A 17,082-nucleotide genomic window follows, 5' to 3' on the forward strand; every position below is an offset into this window, starting at 1 on the left:
CTTCACTAAAAGAGGGAATGCTACATGTACATATATTTATATAATTATAAAATAAAGGTTCTGGCCTTCTACGATCCCCTTTCCTCGTCATTTATTATCACACATTGTGTCATGTATTAAATTACTTGATTATCCTCATTTTCAAAAAATTTCATAATGACCCCAATTTCAATGGTCCTATTGTTCAAATCTGGATAATACTTAGATTTTGACCATCTAATCCCACTTAGATTTTGACCAACTAATCTTGATATCAATACCTTGACAACTATGATCTTATAAGGAACATCAATTACTTAGTGATGGTTTACAAAGGTTATTTCCCAGTTGAAGTGAATTTTTATTTACAGTGTCTCAATCACCACTGGAGCCCCTTCACAGGACCTCTTTTTTAGATTATTTTTTTTTAGTTGTGTGATTTGCACAACTTTGATTGCAAAAATAACTACTACTAATGCTATGACATTAGAGTAGGCAAAATTTAGCATGAGCCTACATGATATTAAGTGGGTTTGTGCTTAATTTTATTGTGTCCCATGTTGTAGATCGGTTGGCCAATCAATGTATGTCACCATATTCTTAAACCATTATTTTAATGGGTTATGTTTCTATGTTATTTTAGAATAGGACATTAGAGAATAACAACAATCAAACATTATCCCATTAGGTGGGATAGGCTAATACAAAGTTCAAGAATGAAGAAGAGAAGTGGGGTCGGCTAATAGGATGTTAGAGAATGCAACACAACAACAACCGAGTCTTATCTCACTAGATGGGGTTGACTATATATATCCTTCTATATTATTGAACTCTATCCCCTATTATCTCATCATTTATATTTAAATAAATTTTATCTTATTTTATTATTGCTAACAAAATTATTTTTTATCTTTCTCTTCCTCGTTTAGTATACACATATTTATAGTTTCACATCGTCTAACAGGAGCATTTATTAATCGTCTAAGTACATATCCGTACCATCTTAAATGTGTCTCAGAGTTTTCCCTCAATAAGTGCAACCCCAACTTTCTCTCTAATATTTTCATTTCTTATCATATCCACCCTTTTATGTCTGCACATCCACCTTGACATCCTCATCTCTGCAACTCTTATCTTCTGATCATATGCTCGAGTCATAGTCCAATATTCAACTCCATACAACATAGCAGGTCTAACAGTCGTTTTGTAAAATTTTCCTTTAAATCTTAAAAGTACTTTACAATCACAAAGAACACCTAACGCTCACCTTCATTTCAACTATCCCGCTTGTATTCTATGTAAAGTATCTCTCTCAATCCCTCCATCCTTTAGCAAAAATGATCATAAATATTCAAAACTCTCAGTTACTGATAACTCATCATCTCCAATTTTAACAATAGTCTCATTACGTCTAATATTAGTAAACTTAAATTCATATATTTTATCTTTACTCTACTAAGTCTAAAATCTTTCTAACGTTTCCTGCCAAGATTCGAGTTTAGCATTTACTCTTTCACGTGTCTCATCTATCAAAACAATATCATCTGCAAATAATATGTACCGTGGTACCATATCTTGAATATGTCCAGTGAGTTCATTCATGATTAGTGTAAAAAGATACGAATTTAAAATTAATTTTGATGTAACCCTATCTTTATGGGAAACATTTCAGTTAATCCGTCTGAAGTCTTCACTCTTATCATTACATCCTCATACATATCCTTAATTAGTTCGATATACACTATATAACTCCTCTCTTTTCTAAAATTCCACATAACTTTCCTTGAAACTTTATCATAAATTTTTTCTAGGTCAACGAATACTATGTATGAGTCTTGCTTCTATTCCCAATACTTGGCATTTGGTTGCCTGAGAAGATGTATAGCTTTTATTATTAATCTTCCAGACACAAATCCAAATTAATTTTCAGTCACCATGGTCTCCTTCCTTAGTGTTTTTCTATTACTTAAATCCAAATTAATTTTCAATCACCATGGTCTCCTTAGTGTTTTTCTATTACTCTTTTCCGAAGTTTCATAGTATAACTCATTAGTTTAATACCCTTATACTTTGCATAATTTTGTACATTTCCTTTATTCTTATATAAGGGAACTAGAGTACTTACCCTCCACTGATTAGACATTTTTTTTAGTTTTTAATATCAGGTTAAATAATTTTGTAAGTCATTCAATACCTTGCTTCCCAAGACACTTCCATACCTCAATTGAAATATCATCTAGTCCAACTGTTTTTCCATTTTGCATCCCATTTAAAGCTTGTTCTAATTTTGAAATTTGAATTCTACAATAAAAATTTAAATTTCTATACTCATATGACCTATTTAAATTATCTAAGTTAAGTTGATCATCTAAATCTTCATTAAAAAGTTGATGAAAATGTCTCTTTCATCACTCTTTTATTTCCTCATCGTTTACTAGTATTCTATTGCATTCATCTTTAATACATCTTATTTGAATAAGATCTCTTGTCTTCCTCTCTCTAGCTTTAGCTATTCTGTAAATATCTCTTTCCCCTTCTTTTGTGTTCAATTTTCGATATAAGCATTCAAAAATTGCATTCTTAATTTCATTCATTGTTTTCTTGGCCTTTTTTTTTACTAAGGTATATTTTTTTAAAATTTTTCTCGTTCTTATAAGTATATAATTCTTTATACATTGTTTATTTTCCTTCACTTTCTCTTATACTTTTTCATTCCACCACAAAGATTCTTTACTTGGTGATGCACATCTCTTTGACTCACCGACTACCCTCTTACCTTATTTTTAACTAATAGGACGTTAGAGAATGAAGAAGCGAATTTCAACTAATCTCACACTCATGACTCAACTAACCAATTGCTCATGTTATCCACTCCGCAAAAGCTAGGATGTTAGAGAATGAAGAAGGGAATTTCAACTAATCTCACATTCAACTAACATGTTATCCACTCCACAAAAACCAACTAGCGAGCATGCACTTTGACAATTCTATTGGAGAACAATGGAAGGCTGGTCTTCAACAATAGCGTGGGCAATTGCCATCAGCTACTCTGATGAAGTATGGTTGGACCTTTGTGACCAATTTAGGGGCCTAACGCACTCCAAATGGCTAGCTTGCTCAAAGTAAGCAGAAGGTTTTGCTACTCTCCTTAAATTGTCATAATGTTGCACTCTTAAATCACAATATCATCAGGTGAAAAAATAACAAATTATCCCTTCCATACAATCTAGCCTTAGGCAAACCAGGACAAGCAATATTAACTGAGTGAAGGAATCTGGGGAAGCAAATGACAAACCTAAGAAGACAACAAGAAATGTACTTGAGCTTCCATCACAACTTTGAAATCACAAAAGAATCAATTGCATCATTCTAGAAGGCTTTACTTAAACTACCTGCGTCCACAAGATCAGAGCAGTGCATGCAGTAACTTAAAACCCAAAGGTTGACCAAGCCCAAGTCACAAACTTGGTTCACCTTCATGCACAATTGCTGCGAAAGATGATATGGGTTGGATCACAGGCATCTTCGAGATTATTGCAATAAGAGAATTGAAACCATTTGGCATAAGAAATCACCTATAAATAAATGCTTCCTAAATGCCCCAAATGGCCATCAAGCTACTACACATTTAAAACTGCTCACGCCAAAACTACCAGTTCCAATGGCACTCCACCTCCTAGTTCCATGCACCTTTGTCATTGCATCCAGATCATTAAAGTTTGACAGAGAAAAACCATCAAAAATGGAGAGAAGCATCCAACTGGCAAGACTTTCACAACATTAACCAACAAATCATTGAGAACTACCACAATACTGACAAGGACTAGATTGACTCTCCGTCACTCAGGGAGAGAAATTTACTGCAGCCTTCCCCATGAAGAATTATCTATTTGGGCCAAAACAGAGTGCTCTTTCAAATTTGCAGCACTTAATATCCAATCAATACCAAGCTACCTAAAAACGGATGGTAGAAAAGACTCATATCAAAGCATAATAGCCATTAGCAAGCTATGATCCAACACCTAGAATAAAGGTGTCAAACATTGTTTATTAGTTTCAGAGCAACAGACACAAGTAAGAAGATTTTGTGGCACAAACCCACCAGGATATCATATCTGCACAACTCGCAGAAAAAAATGCAGTGGTGGGATAGCTAATAAGAATAGGATTACGCTAAAGAATATATTAAAACTGTGTAATATATAGCTTCTAGGCCTATGGCTTAAAATCTCATACTGTGTCGCCTTGGTATATTGTGACACACATCAAGGAGAATTCTAAGTACTATTTGGTATTTTTTAAAAAACTTGTGTTTATTCTTTCCCTTAGGTATGTCAGGATCTTCTCTTTTTTTTCTTCTTCCCTCCATCTCAAATTCACCGCTGACTTTGTGTGTTAGAACTTGACACATCACCGAAATCATACCATTCCAGACCAAATTTCCGCTATGGCTCAAGATTTCAACCCTTTTTAAAACAGTTTTTAGGATGTTTTGAAGCAACAATTATCTCTGGGACCTCCACCACTGACGTGAAGCAATTTCTAATTTGTCGTTACCTTTATAACTCTTACTACCATATATCAAAAGCCTACTTATTTACTTCTAGTTTGTTGTTTTTGTTGTGAGAAGCAAGGGTAGATAGATCTTTTCCTCTTGTGTTCTCAGGATTATGTTAGTTATATAAGCCTTGTACAGGTCTTTCTTTGAGAATAAGATTGTTTAACATGGTATCAAAGCAAGATTCTCTAAAACCCTAATTTTTCCTCTCCTCTGCCACGCCGCCACCCACCACCCTCTTCCTTCTATTCCTCGCGCTTCTGTTGGGTATCGCCGGCGAAGTCGTCGCTCGCAGCCGCCGTTGCCTGCGGAATTTTTTCCTTGTCTCTCTTCGTTCGGCACCGCAGAGGGACGCTGGAGCCCTTTTTCGGATTGCAGTCGTCACTTCTGCTTTCTGCGCCACGCCTCGCTCGTCGCCTCCACGCTGTTGCTCGCTCGCCGCCTCGCTCGTCGCGCTGCGCTGTGCCGCCCAACAGCGAAGAACCCGTCCTTGCTTCTTCCTCAGTGCGCGCCGTCTGCCCCTGTTCTCCTCTCCACGTCGCAGCGTCGACGTCTTCCTCCTGTGTCAAGCCGCCGCCGCCTGCTTGCGTCGCCTGCTTTGCTGGTGAAGGCGGCTGATCGCGTCAAAGGAGGGAGAAGCCAACAGCCGCCACCGCCTTTCGATCCGACCATCGATCGGGGGCGCCGACGCGGATCGAAGCATTCCCGTCGCCATAGATCAAAACCCAACCTTTCTCTTCGCCAATCAAGATCGCACAAGCAAAACCAGACCTTTCTGTTCTCCCTCGTGATCTCCAGCAGCCCTCCGTCTCCGTGGCCAGCAGCCCTCCTTCTCATCACAAGGCGCTTCCATCCCATCAGTAAGAGAGCTTCTTCCAAAATTTATGAGAAGGCAGAGAAATTTTCCAACAAGGATTGTCTGCTGCTTAGATTGACAAGTCAATTCTTATCCCACAAGCGAGGCCACGTGAGGCTTCTTCCTCTCTTTTTCTCTGATCGCTGTGCATCTTCCTAGCGTCGTCTCCTCTGCTTGCAACTTTGTAGCCACAATCTTATTTTATGGCGGACACCTCTGGAGAAACTTCTGGTATTTCTACAGATCCTATGGCTTCTTCTGGACAGGTACAATCGTTTTTCACAATGCCAGGAATTGGAGGATCTGGTCTTCAGATAACCTCGGAGAAATTGACAGAGACAAATTATGCATCTTGGGCAGTTGCTGTTGAACTTTATGTTGAAGGTCATGATAAACTTGATATTCTTCATGGTACTAAAGTGAAACCAGATGAAAAGGACCCAAACTTTCGTATTTGGAGGCGTGACAATATTCAGTTGATGACTTGGATACTCAATTCCGTCAGTTCTGGCATCAAACAGGTCATTCTTCATAACAAAACAGCTTTTGACATGTGGAAGACTCTGGAGCAAATGTACGGACGCAAGCATGACATGTTGCGTACTTATCAGCTAAGTAGTCAAATCTTTAAACTTGATCAAGGTTCTATGTCTGTCACCAATTATTTTGCTGCTCTAAAGGGGTTGTGGGATGAGTTTGACTATTACAGGATAGAGAATTGGATTTCCACTGATGATCACCAGAGATATCTAAAGCTTCTGGAGAAGGACAGAATTATTAAGTTTCTAGATGGGCTTCATGCAGAGTTTGAGAGTTTAAAAGGACAAATTCTTAGTCTTGATCCTACTCCCTCTCTAGAACAAGTTTACTACAAAGTTCTCAGTGAGGAGGGCAAGAAAAGGACCATGAGCAACAAGGGTATTTCTGCTACCAGCACTCCAATTGGGGAGACTTCTGCTCTTGTCAGTTCTGCAAATAAGTCCAAGCCTAGGGGAACTAAAGGAAAAGGTGATAAATTTTGTCGGCACTGCAAGAGGACTAATCATGATTCAGATTTTTGTTGGGAGAAATATCCGGAGAAGAAACCTGACAAATTCAAATACGGTGACAAGAAGGCCCCTAGTCGTGAGAATGTTGCTGTCAAGAAATTAGTGGAGGAGGAGACTGCTGGTTCCTCTGTGTCTTCTCCTGTTGGGTTGTCCTCTACTGACATTGCCAACCTTCAGCACCTTCTCTCGTGGCTTCAGGCTTCATCTTCTGCCTCTACCACTCCATCTCAAGCGCACACAGGTATCCGTGGCTTGGGATTGAGTGTTGCTGGTTCAAGCTCTTATAGCCCCTGGGTCATTGACTCAGGAGCTACGGATCATATGACAAACGTTGCTAACTCCTTTATTTCCTACTCTTTGTCCTCTGGGCAAGATAAAGTGACCATTGCAAATGGAACCAAAGCCACTGTTGCTGGCAAAGGTTCCATACAACTGGCAGATCATTTTATCCTATCCTCTGCCCTTCATGTCCCTTCTATTTCTCTTAATTTACTTTCTGTTAGCAGCATTACAAAACAACTTCACTGCTCAATAACCTTTTTTCCTGATCATTGTGTCTTCCAGGATCTCGAGACCAAGCAAACGATTGGGACTGGCCGTGAAGTAGGAGGTCTTTATTACTATCAGCTTGGAACAACATCTGCTCTGAAGTCTACAGCACAGTGTTTGGAGAATAAACATCAAGAAATCCTCTTATGGCATTCTCGGTTGGGACATTTATCCTTTCGGTCTTTGAAAGTCTTATTTCCTAGTCTTTTCTCTTCAGTTTCTTTTGAGTCACTTCCGTGTGAAGTCTGTCAGTTATCAAAACATTGTAGAACTCAATTTTCTGAGTCCATAAAGAAAAGTTCTTCTCCATTTGATCTTGTTCATTCTGATGTGTGGGGGCCCTCTCCTGTGACTTCTTTGGATGGCTATCGATACTTTCTCTTTTTTATTGATGATTACACCCACTGTACATGGCTTTATTTGATGAAAAGCAGGGAAGAAGTTCCTCGACTCATTCAAACTTTTTGTCGAATGGTAGAAACTCAATTTCATACAAGAGTAAAGACTTTACGTTTTGATAATGTCCGTGAGTACTTTGCTCAATCTCTAAATACTTTCCTTGAGGATTCAGAAATTTTTCATGAGTCATCCTGTCCCTACACACCACAACAGAATGGAGTGGCTGAAAGAAAGAATCGTCATATCCTTGAAACAGCCCGTGCACTATTATTTCAATGCCACTTACCCAAATATTTCTGGGCTGATGCTGTCCTTGCCGCTGCCTATATCATCAATAGATTGTCATCCAAAGGTCTTGGGTATCGGTGTCCTCTCACTATTCTTCGTCCTGGCACCACGTTGTTCTCCCTTACACCTCGGGTTTTTGGCTCTCTCTGTTTTATTCATGTTCTTGGTCCCAAGTCCTCCAAACTTGATCCTCGTTCTATACGGGGAGTTTTCCTAGGATATTCCACTTGCCAGAAAGGCTACAAGTGCTTTGATCCTATTACTAGGACGAGATATGTCTTGAAGGATGTTACCTTTTTTGAGTCTAAGTCTTATTATTCTCTTCAGCCTCATCCTCAGGGGGAGAATATTACCTCTTCTGTGTCTCCTTATGTACCTCAAGTGGTCTCATCTCCTATTCCACTGGATGCCATGGAAAATACATCACTGGGCTCGCAGTCTTCACAAGAAATTATCATTTACAAGCGACGAAGACATAAGCAAGGACCTACTACTGACCGGCTAGCTGAATCAGATGCTCTGGCTCCTGATTCCTTGGAGCAGTCATTAAATATGAATGAGCTGAACCTTCCGGTTGCTGTTAGGAAGGGGGTCAGGTCATGTACTCAACATCCTATCTCCAATCACGTTTCTTACTCTCGTTTGTCTTCTTCATATCATGTCTTTGTTTCACAGTTATCAAACCATGCTATACCTTCTTCTTATTATGAAACTGTAAGGGATGCTAGGTGGCTGGAAGCAATGAATGAAGAGATAGAGGCTCTTAACAGGAATGGTACTTGGGAATTAGTTGATCCTCCAAAGGGGAAGAACTTGGTTGGTTCTAAATGGGTCTATGCTATCAAGTATAATTCAGAGGGTGAAGTGGTCAGATATAAAGCCAGACTTGTTGCCAAGGGATTCACTCAAACATATGGGGTGGATTACTTGGAGACTTTTACTCCAGTTGCAAAGCTAAATTCGGTCAGAGTAATTCTTTCTCTTGCTGCTCAATATGATTGGTCTCTATTTCAGCTAGATGTTAAAAATGTCTTTTTGAATGGTGACCTTCATGAAGAAGTCTACATGTTGCCACCTCTTGGAATTGAAACAAAAGGAAAAGTTTGCAGGCTAAGAAAAGCTTTGTATGGGCTTAAACAATCTCCCAGAGCATGGTTTGATAGGTTTTGTAAAGTCATGATATTGTTTGGCTTTAAATAAGGAAATGCTGATCATACACTTTTTGTTAAAAAGAAAGAGGGCAGAACTACCATTCTCTTGGTTTATGTTGATGATATGATAGTTACAGGTGATGACGAAGTTGAAATCCAAGCTGTTAAGTCCAAGTTAACATCAGAATTTGAAATTAAAGATCTTGGACTATTGAGGTACTTCCTTGGTATTGATGTTGCTCGGTCTCAAAAAGGAATTTATATATGTCAGAGAAAGTATGTATTAGATTTATTCAAGGAGACAGGAAAGTTGAGTTGTCGACCAACATCTACTCCTATAGAAGTAAATCATGATCTTACTAGTTCTAATGGGGAAGATCTTGCAAGTCTGGAAAAGGAAATGTATCAAAGGTTGATTAGAAAAGTACTATATTTGTCTATGATTAGGTCTGGCATCACCTATGATGTTAGTGTGGTGAACCAGTACATGCATGCTCCTAAAACTATCCATATGAAGGCTGTTAACAGGATTTTAAGGTACTTGAAGTTATGTCCTGGAAAAGACTTGTTGTTCAAAGGAGATGGTAATCTGAAAGTGGAATGTTATTCTGATGCAGATTGGGCTGATTCTCGAGATAATAGAAGGTCCACTTCTGTCTATTGCACTTTTTTGGGAGAAAACCTGGTAACTTAGAGAAATAAGAAACAAAATGTTTGTGCACGGTCCAGTGCTGAAGCAGAATATCGAGCCATGGCACATGGTCTTACAGAAATGTTGTGGTTGTGTTTTTTTTGTTAGAAGACATGTGATTAAAGGCAGAATTACCCCTCAGGCTATATTGTGACAACAAGGCTGCAATCAATATTACAAATAATCCAGTACAACATGACTGGACTAAACATATTGAGATTGATCGCCACTTTATTAGGGAGAGACTTGATTCTGGAGAGCTATGTTTGCCTTATATCAAATTTGAGGATCAACTTGCTGATATATTTACGAAAGCTATACCCCAAGCTATGTTTAATTCTATTCTTAGCAAATTGAACATGTTTGATATATATGTTCAACTTGAGGGGGAGTGTTGTGAGAAGCAAGGGTAGATAGGTCTTTTCCTCTTGTGTTCTTAGGGTTATGTTGGTTATATAAGCCTTGTACAGGTCTTTCTTTGAGAATAAGATTGTTTAACAGTTCTATTGGTGTCAAAGTTTTGACAAGACAAATCGATCTTAGTAGTGTTCGTCTCAAATGTAGTATAATTTCATTTCAGTGATTTCACAGATGGCATAACATAATAAAACCCAGAAAAAAGATTTTCCAGCACCAATATATGGAAAGGATGATCCAATTTAGAAGCTTAGTAGTACCTACCACCACATCCTAGTTGTACCAAGATGACATTCAGTTTCTGCATCCAACAATAGGAGATGTGTCCCTCGTGAATTGTAATTTGTACCCTCTCTAACTTAAATTATTGTGTCATTCATATGACCCATAGGTACATAAAGTAATGGACCATTTTATTCAAGTTTTACACGTAAAAGGAAAAGAAAACCTAAGCCTGTACATATCTGGGCAGAAAAATTACAAAGAAAACAACTACAAGCCCGAATACTGTGGAAGTATATGCTAAACATTCAGCTAATATTTTGATAGACACACAACCCAGCATGCTTGACAAATTTGATAGAGTAGTTCTTTGGATACCAAAATAAATCAAGAAAAATGGAAACGGAGATATATAACAAATCATCTACTAATGACTCAAAGTGGCTAATCAAAAAGGAAAAGTAAACACGCTTGCGCACCTTCTTCATGTCATATCCACAAATGCCTGCGATGACATGCACAATGTTATTAATGCCCCTTATCTCAAAGTGAATAATAGTTGAAACACATCAGAAATTTGACAGTAAATATATAAAATTATGCAAATTTCATTGTTTGAAATACAGCATTCTGAGGTGGGTATAACATATTTCAACAGCCAAATATATTCACTCATATTACAGGACAATAATTCGAAGTTTCAGTGCCATCCTTCAAATGCTATAGTATAAATTGTCATGGAAGGCTATCATGATAGGAACTGCAAAATCTCATTATGTAGATTTTAACTATCAAACTATGTTTTTTGTCAATTATCACACACATTCTATTAACACTAGAATAATTCTAATACTAAGCAAGGTTTTCCCATTCAGGAGTTTCAGTGCCTAGTAGGAACTTCGGCTCATGCCAACAAATGGTTGGTTGCTCCTGTGAGGAAGTTGAAGAAGAATAGGAGGAAGAAAAGGAATAGGAGGAAGTTTAATCGTTGGAGGAGGGATTGTCAGCATTGGGCAAGTCATGATGAGGGCATGGAATAAGGGCTAGCATACTAAAAAAGAACTAAAGCAGAAAAGCTCAATGAAACCCAAACATACAGATGAGGAGCTCATTGTTGCGAATGAACTCGTGGATGAAGAATTCTTGTCATGGACAAAGTTCATGGTCACAGACATACACATGGACGTAGCTCGTAATTATAGACAAATTCGAGTATTGACAAACTTACGAAAAGAGTTCGGGCCTGATGAAGGGGTTTTAAAGGTTTCCAAATGTTAGCCAACAAGCAGAATGGAAAATTTTGCTTGTGTCGGTCATTACCGAACATGATTTGAAGCTCCAATACTAAGTTGACACAAATTTGATGCAAATGAAGCTACACTTTGTTGTTCAATAAAATGGTTAATAATTGTTGGATACAAACTCTAATATGGTAGTGAAACAATGCCTAGATTATGGGACTTAAATATTTTAATATAGAGGTTGAATGTCCAGATACAAATAAGTAAAAGACAAATTTGCATATAGATCATTATAATAATATTATAATAATGACAAAATAATAGGTAAAATATTATGAAAAAGTACAGTTCTGTGGTTTGTCACATGTTTATATTTTTTTGGAATAAACAAAAATCTTTAAAAATTTTGTTAGATAAAGGACAAGGGGTGTGCGGCCATGATTTTAAGGCAAAGATTTTCAAGAACAATAAATATTTCTTCACTGATTAACCTCAATAAATTCGAGAACATTATATGGCCACAAAATTGTTCACCAAGATTAATTGGGGACCAAGCAAGAAAGAAGTTTTTGCAGCATAGAAACTACTAAATAGGGACCCTAGATTAACTTTTTCTTAACCAAGAAATATTAAGAAACAGTCAAGCAGTACCTACTAGACCTCTAAAAAAAGTAGGGAATCTACAATAATTACATAACTATATCCAAAAAAACCTTCTAGAACCCGCAAAGTGAATTACCGAGACACCCTTTTGTTGACATCAACATGGAAAAAGCCATTAAAAAGGTTAGCATGGTTTATGTTGGCACCTTAAGAACAAGATAAGTTTCAACTAACGTCCTAATGATGTTGTTCCGATCAAATACCGCGGATGGTCAAGTCACCAGTCAACGAACAATCCAACGTGTGCGACCTCTTGGACAAGCTCAACAAGGAAGATGATGAGAATCTGAAACACATTTCAAGAAGAGGTTAGACTGGTGCCGGTGAGTCCCAGCAAGCCACTCCGATGCTCAAGTTAGGGTTCTTCGGAATGGATGAATGTAGACAGAAAAGAAGGTGATGCTAGAAGAGTTTTTCAAAGTCAAACCAACGAGCGGAAGAGAAGAAGAGTCCCCTGAGAAAACCTTGTTTGGGATTTATATAGCCGTTGAGAAGCAACTCCACGTCGGCTAGAGCGGTATCATGATGGCAGTATCTAAGGAGACCAAATCTGATGGGTGTTGATCGTTTCCGTTTCTTTTTGACATTATGTGCAAAAGAAAGGGGTATCTGAGGGGGCTAGATCTGACAACCTTGTAACCACCTAGCATTCTTGGACCACCGCGTGTTCATGAGAATATTCGTGTTCCATATAAGATAGTGTTTCACAGAGCCAGTTGAGGTGCTATGGCTACGACCAAGATGGCCGAGGAGAGACGGCTGAGACCGAGATGGCCGAGAGCTGGAGTGACCGAATGGCCAAGAGCAGGAGTAAATGAGTGGCCGAGAGCTGGAGCGACCGAATGGCCGCGAGCAGAGTGGCCGAGATGGCCGAAACGAGACGACTAAGACCGAGACGATCGAGATAAGGCTTTGGGACCGGACGAGATTACTCTGGAAGGCCAAGTGAGGTTCAAGACTGAGCCCCTACTGAACCCGAAGTACAGCCCGAGCAGGAGGCAACAGTTATCTCACCCTGGTGGGATTGCTCTTCTCGGGTTCATGTTGATTTGTCTTACCAAGTTAGCCTGAACTCTGACCTTCGCTTAACTCTTGGCCTTTACCCTAGAGGGAGCCACATCATCTGTGGCACCTGCATCAGATGCCACTAATGCACCAGCACCAATTGACTTGATATTGATTATGAGTAGTTGGTGGGTAAATTATAAAGCACTAAACTGGATGCATTGTTTAAAAACTACACATCACGTGTATATATTAAATATATGGAAATAATGAAAAGATAATTACCAAGCACATTGCGTATCACATCCCTGCTAAGTTTGAATCCATCCCCAAGCATTGAGAAGAGGAAATCTTCAACATCATTGTCTTCAAGAAAATCATGTGTTTGAACAGACTTTAGCACAGACGATTCATAATATCCACATGGCATTGGTTCCTTGATTTCAAGTTTAAGCGGTTTTTGTGTTACATTTGGTCTATTCCAAGATGACGAGACTCCATTCACATACTTCTTACCCAGAACACTTGATATAGAACCGGCTGAAGCACTAAACTTTTTGGGTTTTGTTCCAGAGGAAGTTTTTCCCTGGTAGGCAGAATTCTTGAGCTTTCCTTCATCTAGTGACTCCACTGATTGAGGAAATTGCTTTCCAAATTGTGCATGAGATTCACCAGAACTACTACTTCCTTGCTGCCGGGCCAGTATGTCAGCTGCCTTGGATTCATCACATCCTGCCTTGCAGTAAGCAGATGCTATCTCTTCACAACAACAAACTTTACCAAATACATCAAACAAGTTTTGCAAAGCCTTCATTTCATAATCATATTCAGAATTATGTAAGGCAGACATAATGAGATACACTGGGAAGAATGAAATAGTCCTCAGATTTAGAAACCACTCGTTCACCTGATAATCAAAAAGAAAGACCAATTATAATCTTGAAGTGAGGAAAATATCAAAAGTCAGGGTAAAATGAAATGTGATTCAGAAAATTGTGCCATAAATCAGTGACTATAATTCCACTGTCAGGACAACAGTAGTTTTAGCCAATGCCAGTGCTCCAACCGGCTACATCTTTCACATATATATTTTTCAGCATTTAGTAATTTGTATGCTGTTACCAGACATTGAACAGTTTGTGAGGAAAAAAACAAATTTGTAATTGTACGAGAACCAAAAGCTAATTTAGGACATGCAACAGTGCAAAGATGCTTCATCTAAGGATCAGCGAATGATTTTACAGAAGTTGTTCAGACAGATACCATTATTCTGATTACCAACCAAAGAATCCAAAACAATATTAGGAATACAGAATCTTTGCTTGAGTATCAATTTGATAATTGAAACAAACATGAATGAAGAATTAGTACAAGGCTCTAGGATAGTCATCAAGAGCAAATGGATAATGCATGCCTGAAACCAATTGACTCAATATGTCTCGCTACTGTAGCAAGTTAGCTTGATTGTTATGGAAGAAGAAAAATCAATCTCCCACCTAATTCATAAAACCCAGATAGGTATTATCTGCAATGTTCATTTCCTCTCTTCGTTCAGTCATAAGAGAAGATAATCTCTTTTTGATTAGACTTCTCATCTTATTTTAAGAGAGTGAACACCTGAGCAAGATTTATATTGATATCATATTATATGTTTGGTTTAGATGTTTATGTAGTACAGGATAATTTAAATATAACACAAGAGGAAAATAAGGTCCAAACTGGATGCAAGAAACAAATTGGCATAATCAAGGATTCCAAAGGATTGACCCATTAAATATCTAACTGAAACAACCCATCTTGCAGTTCCTTCCACCAAAATAGCATCAATACCAAGAAAACAATTGATCAACCTTGTAAAACTTAATCTTCCGGTACAGGAAACAAAACTAATATACTGACAAAGAAACATGAAATTGATAGTCTAATAAGGTAGCAATGGATAATCATAGGATCATGTTTCAACTCAAGTTTCCCTTTTCCAGGCTACAGCATATTCAAAGGGTCAGAGAATGAGAACACTCATATATGTATAGCACAAAAAGAATGTCAATTATTTACCCCTCAATAATTTAATTTATTTTAAAACCTATTTCATTATTTTAAATATAATTCCTTTTTCAAATACAGTTATAAAGCATGTATAAAATTCATTTTGTATTTTTATTTATGCACAAGGAACATATATAGAAGTCTTATCCAACTCAATATATAGCAAAAAAAATCTAACTGTCTGGGAATCAACGTGCTCCACCCAAATGAGTATCTATAAAAGCAATATGAAAATAATTCAAAAAACTCAAAGTAAATCTCTAATAATAATAATAATAATGATACAGCAATATAAAAAGTAATAGAATTCAATGTCGATGGATCCTATATTGATCCCAGTTCCTCGATATAATCTCAATTACAACACGAGACACCCGTTACCAATGAACAATCATTCCTTTTCCCATCCTAACCAAATATGCTAACCTAACATAAAAAAATTTAATACAACAAAATATTTAGCTTGCAATTTTCTGAGACGATGGAACAAAAAAGATGTTTCACTACTATGAAACACTCAAGTTAATTGAACTAAATAATAGGTCGTGATCAGTCTAAAATACTCATTTTTCAATATCAACCAGGCAATTATTCATCGAACATTTTTACCTTTAATATGGCGGTAATGACTTCGTTCGGTCGTTCAAGGATACGAAGAGGTCAGTGGTTCCTCTGGGTTCAGCCAAAAGCGGTGGAAAGTAATCGGAAAGAAGGAAAAAGGAAGAAAAGGGCCCACTGTCCCTCTTTCTTGGCTCGGAAGAAAAGGGCCCACTGTCCCTCTTTCTTGGCTGGGCAGCGGCAGCGATCGGGTGGCAGCGGTGGCTTCCGTGTGAGAATAATAGAGGAAAAAAAGAAAGAGAGAGAAAGAAGGGTCGACAGTGTTCGGCCCTTACTGAATAGAGGAGAGGGATAAGGGAAATCAAGAGGAGAAGAGGGAGGGCATCCGAGGGTTAACTCCGGCTCTTGTGCGCGGCGGAGACGCGGCGATGGCGACGACGCACGAGGGAGAGGAGCGATCAGGATGGGTGAAAAAGAAGGAAGAAGGGAAGGGCTGCCGGCGGGAGGAGGAGCGATCGGTGGAGGAGGGCTTGTGGCTGGGGTCGTGGATGGCGTCGGACGGGGGAGAAGAACAAAAGGAGGAAGAAGAGAGAGGTTGGAGGCTTGCCGGTGAGGGAGTTTCGTGAGGTGACGGCGTGAGTGAGTGGAGAGAGAGAGAGTGAAGAGAGTTATAATTTTTAATTCGTTTGTTGAATTGGATTATCAGATTCGAATTAAAGAGAATGAACGTAGTTAATGTAAACCCGATCCGAAGTTTTCAAAATCAAATTTATTCATCTAATTTTATTTTGTATGTTAAAAAAATTTAAAAATAATTTAATTTAATGTAAAAAAAATTAAAAATAAATGCCAATATCAAACATATTGGGGTCACTGTTTGCACGATTTAGTGTGTAACGCAATTTGCCCTGGGCATAATTAAGTTGATTATTGTTAGGTATATATTACCACTGATATGGTGGAATCTCTAAGCGGTCACGTGCTTGTCACATGGTGGCCCCAGGATTGCACATGACCTTAAAATAAGGAAGGAGGGGTTTAGAGAAACATTTGGAGGGTAGTTAGTTAAACTTACAATCCCGGTTTTGATTACGGATCGAGTATGGATCTTGGTATCTCGGGGTCCTCGACTTTAAGTTCCGACCTCGGCATGCACTTGGCACCACATGATGACCTCTTCCCGACCTCAAGTCCCGACTTTAAGTTCCGACCTCAACATCTTCGTATCTCGCACCGACCTCTTCTGCCTCGAGTCCCAAACTCGATTTTCGACTTCAGCATGCACTCGATACCATGTGCCGACCTCTTCTCAGCCTCGAGTCCCGACCTCGAACTCCGACCTTGTCATGCACTCAGCACCACGTGCCAACCTCTTCTCGACCTCAAGTCCCGACCTCAAGCTTCGAC

General features: G+C 38.6%; 2 protein-coding genes across 3 annotated transcripts in view; one reads left to right on the forward strand and one right to left on the reverse strand.

Moving 5' to 3' along the window:
• LOC141844245 (putative nuclear RNA export factor SDE5) overlaps positions 1 to 16,274 on the reverse strand; it is a 28,407-nt gene extending 12,133 nt beyond the window's left edge. For both annotated transcript variants that reach the window (XM_074732279.1, XM_074732280.1), the window contains exons 1-3: positions 15,727 to 16,274; positions 13,354 to 13,975; positions 10,639 to 10,664 (exon numbers count right to left, since the gene is read on the reverse strand). In XM_074732279.1, coding sequence (XP_074588380.1) covers positions 10,639 to 10,664; positions 13,354 to 13,918 — 591 coding nt within the window. In that variant the 5' untranslated portion in view covers positions 13,919 to 13,975; positions 15,727 to 16,274. The remainder of the gene's footprint in view (positions 1 to 10,638; positions 10,665 to 13,353; positions 13,976 to 15,726) is intronic.
• Positions 6,041 to 6,940, forward strand: LOC141844246 (uncharacterized). Its single transcript, XM_074732281.1, has 2 exons — positions 6,041 to 6,686; positions 6,818 to 6,940. Exons 1-2 carry the CDS (start codon positions 6,041 to 6,043, stop codon positions 6,928 to 6,930), a joined length of 759 nt encoding a protein of 252 aa, XP_074588382.1. The 3' UTR covers positions 6,931 to 6,940.
• Positions 16,275 to 17,082: the final 808 nt, after the last annotated feature.

Source organism: Curcuma longa, chromosome 13 (assembly GCF_044706935.1).
Source record: "Curcuma longa cultivar G26 ecotype Majalengka, Jawa Barat chromosome 13, ITB_CL_G26_1.1, whole genome shotgun sequence".
Classification (NCBI taxonomy): Eukaryota; Viridiplantae; Streptophyta; class Magnoliopsida; order Zingiberales; family Zingiberaceae; genus Curcuma; species Curcuma longa.

What these genes read in the sequence shown, in the direction of transcription:
- LOC141844246 (XM_074732281.1), top strand. Translation starts at nt 6,041, where the DNA reads ATGTCTGTCACCAATTATTTTGCTGCTCTAAAGGGGTTGTGGGATGAG. An exon ending in ATCTCAAGCGCACACAGGTA is followed by an intron (nt 6,687 to 6,817) that starts TCCGTGGCTTGG and finishes TCTGGGCAAGAT; the next exon opens with AAAGTGACCATTGCAAATGG.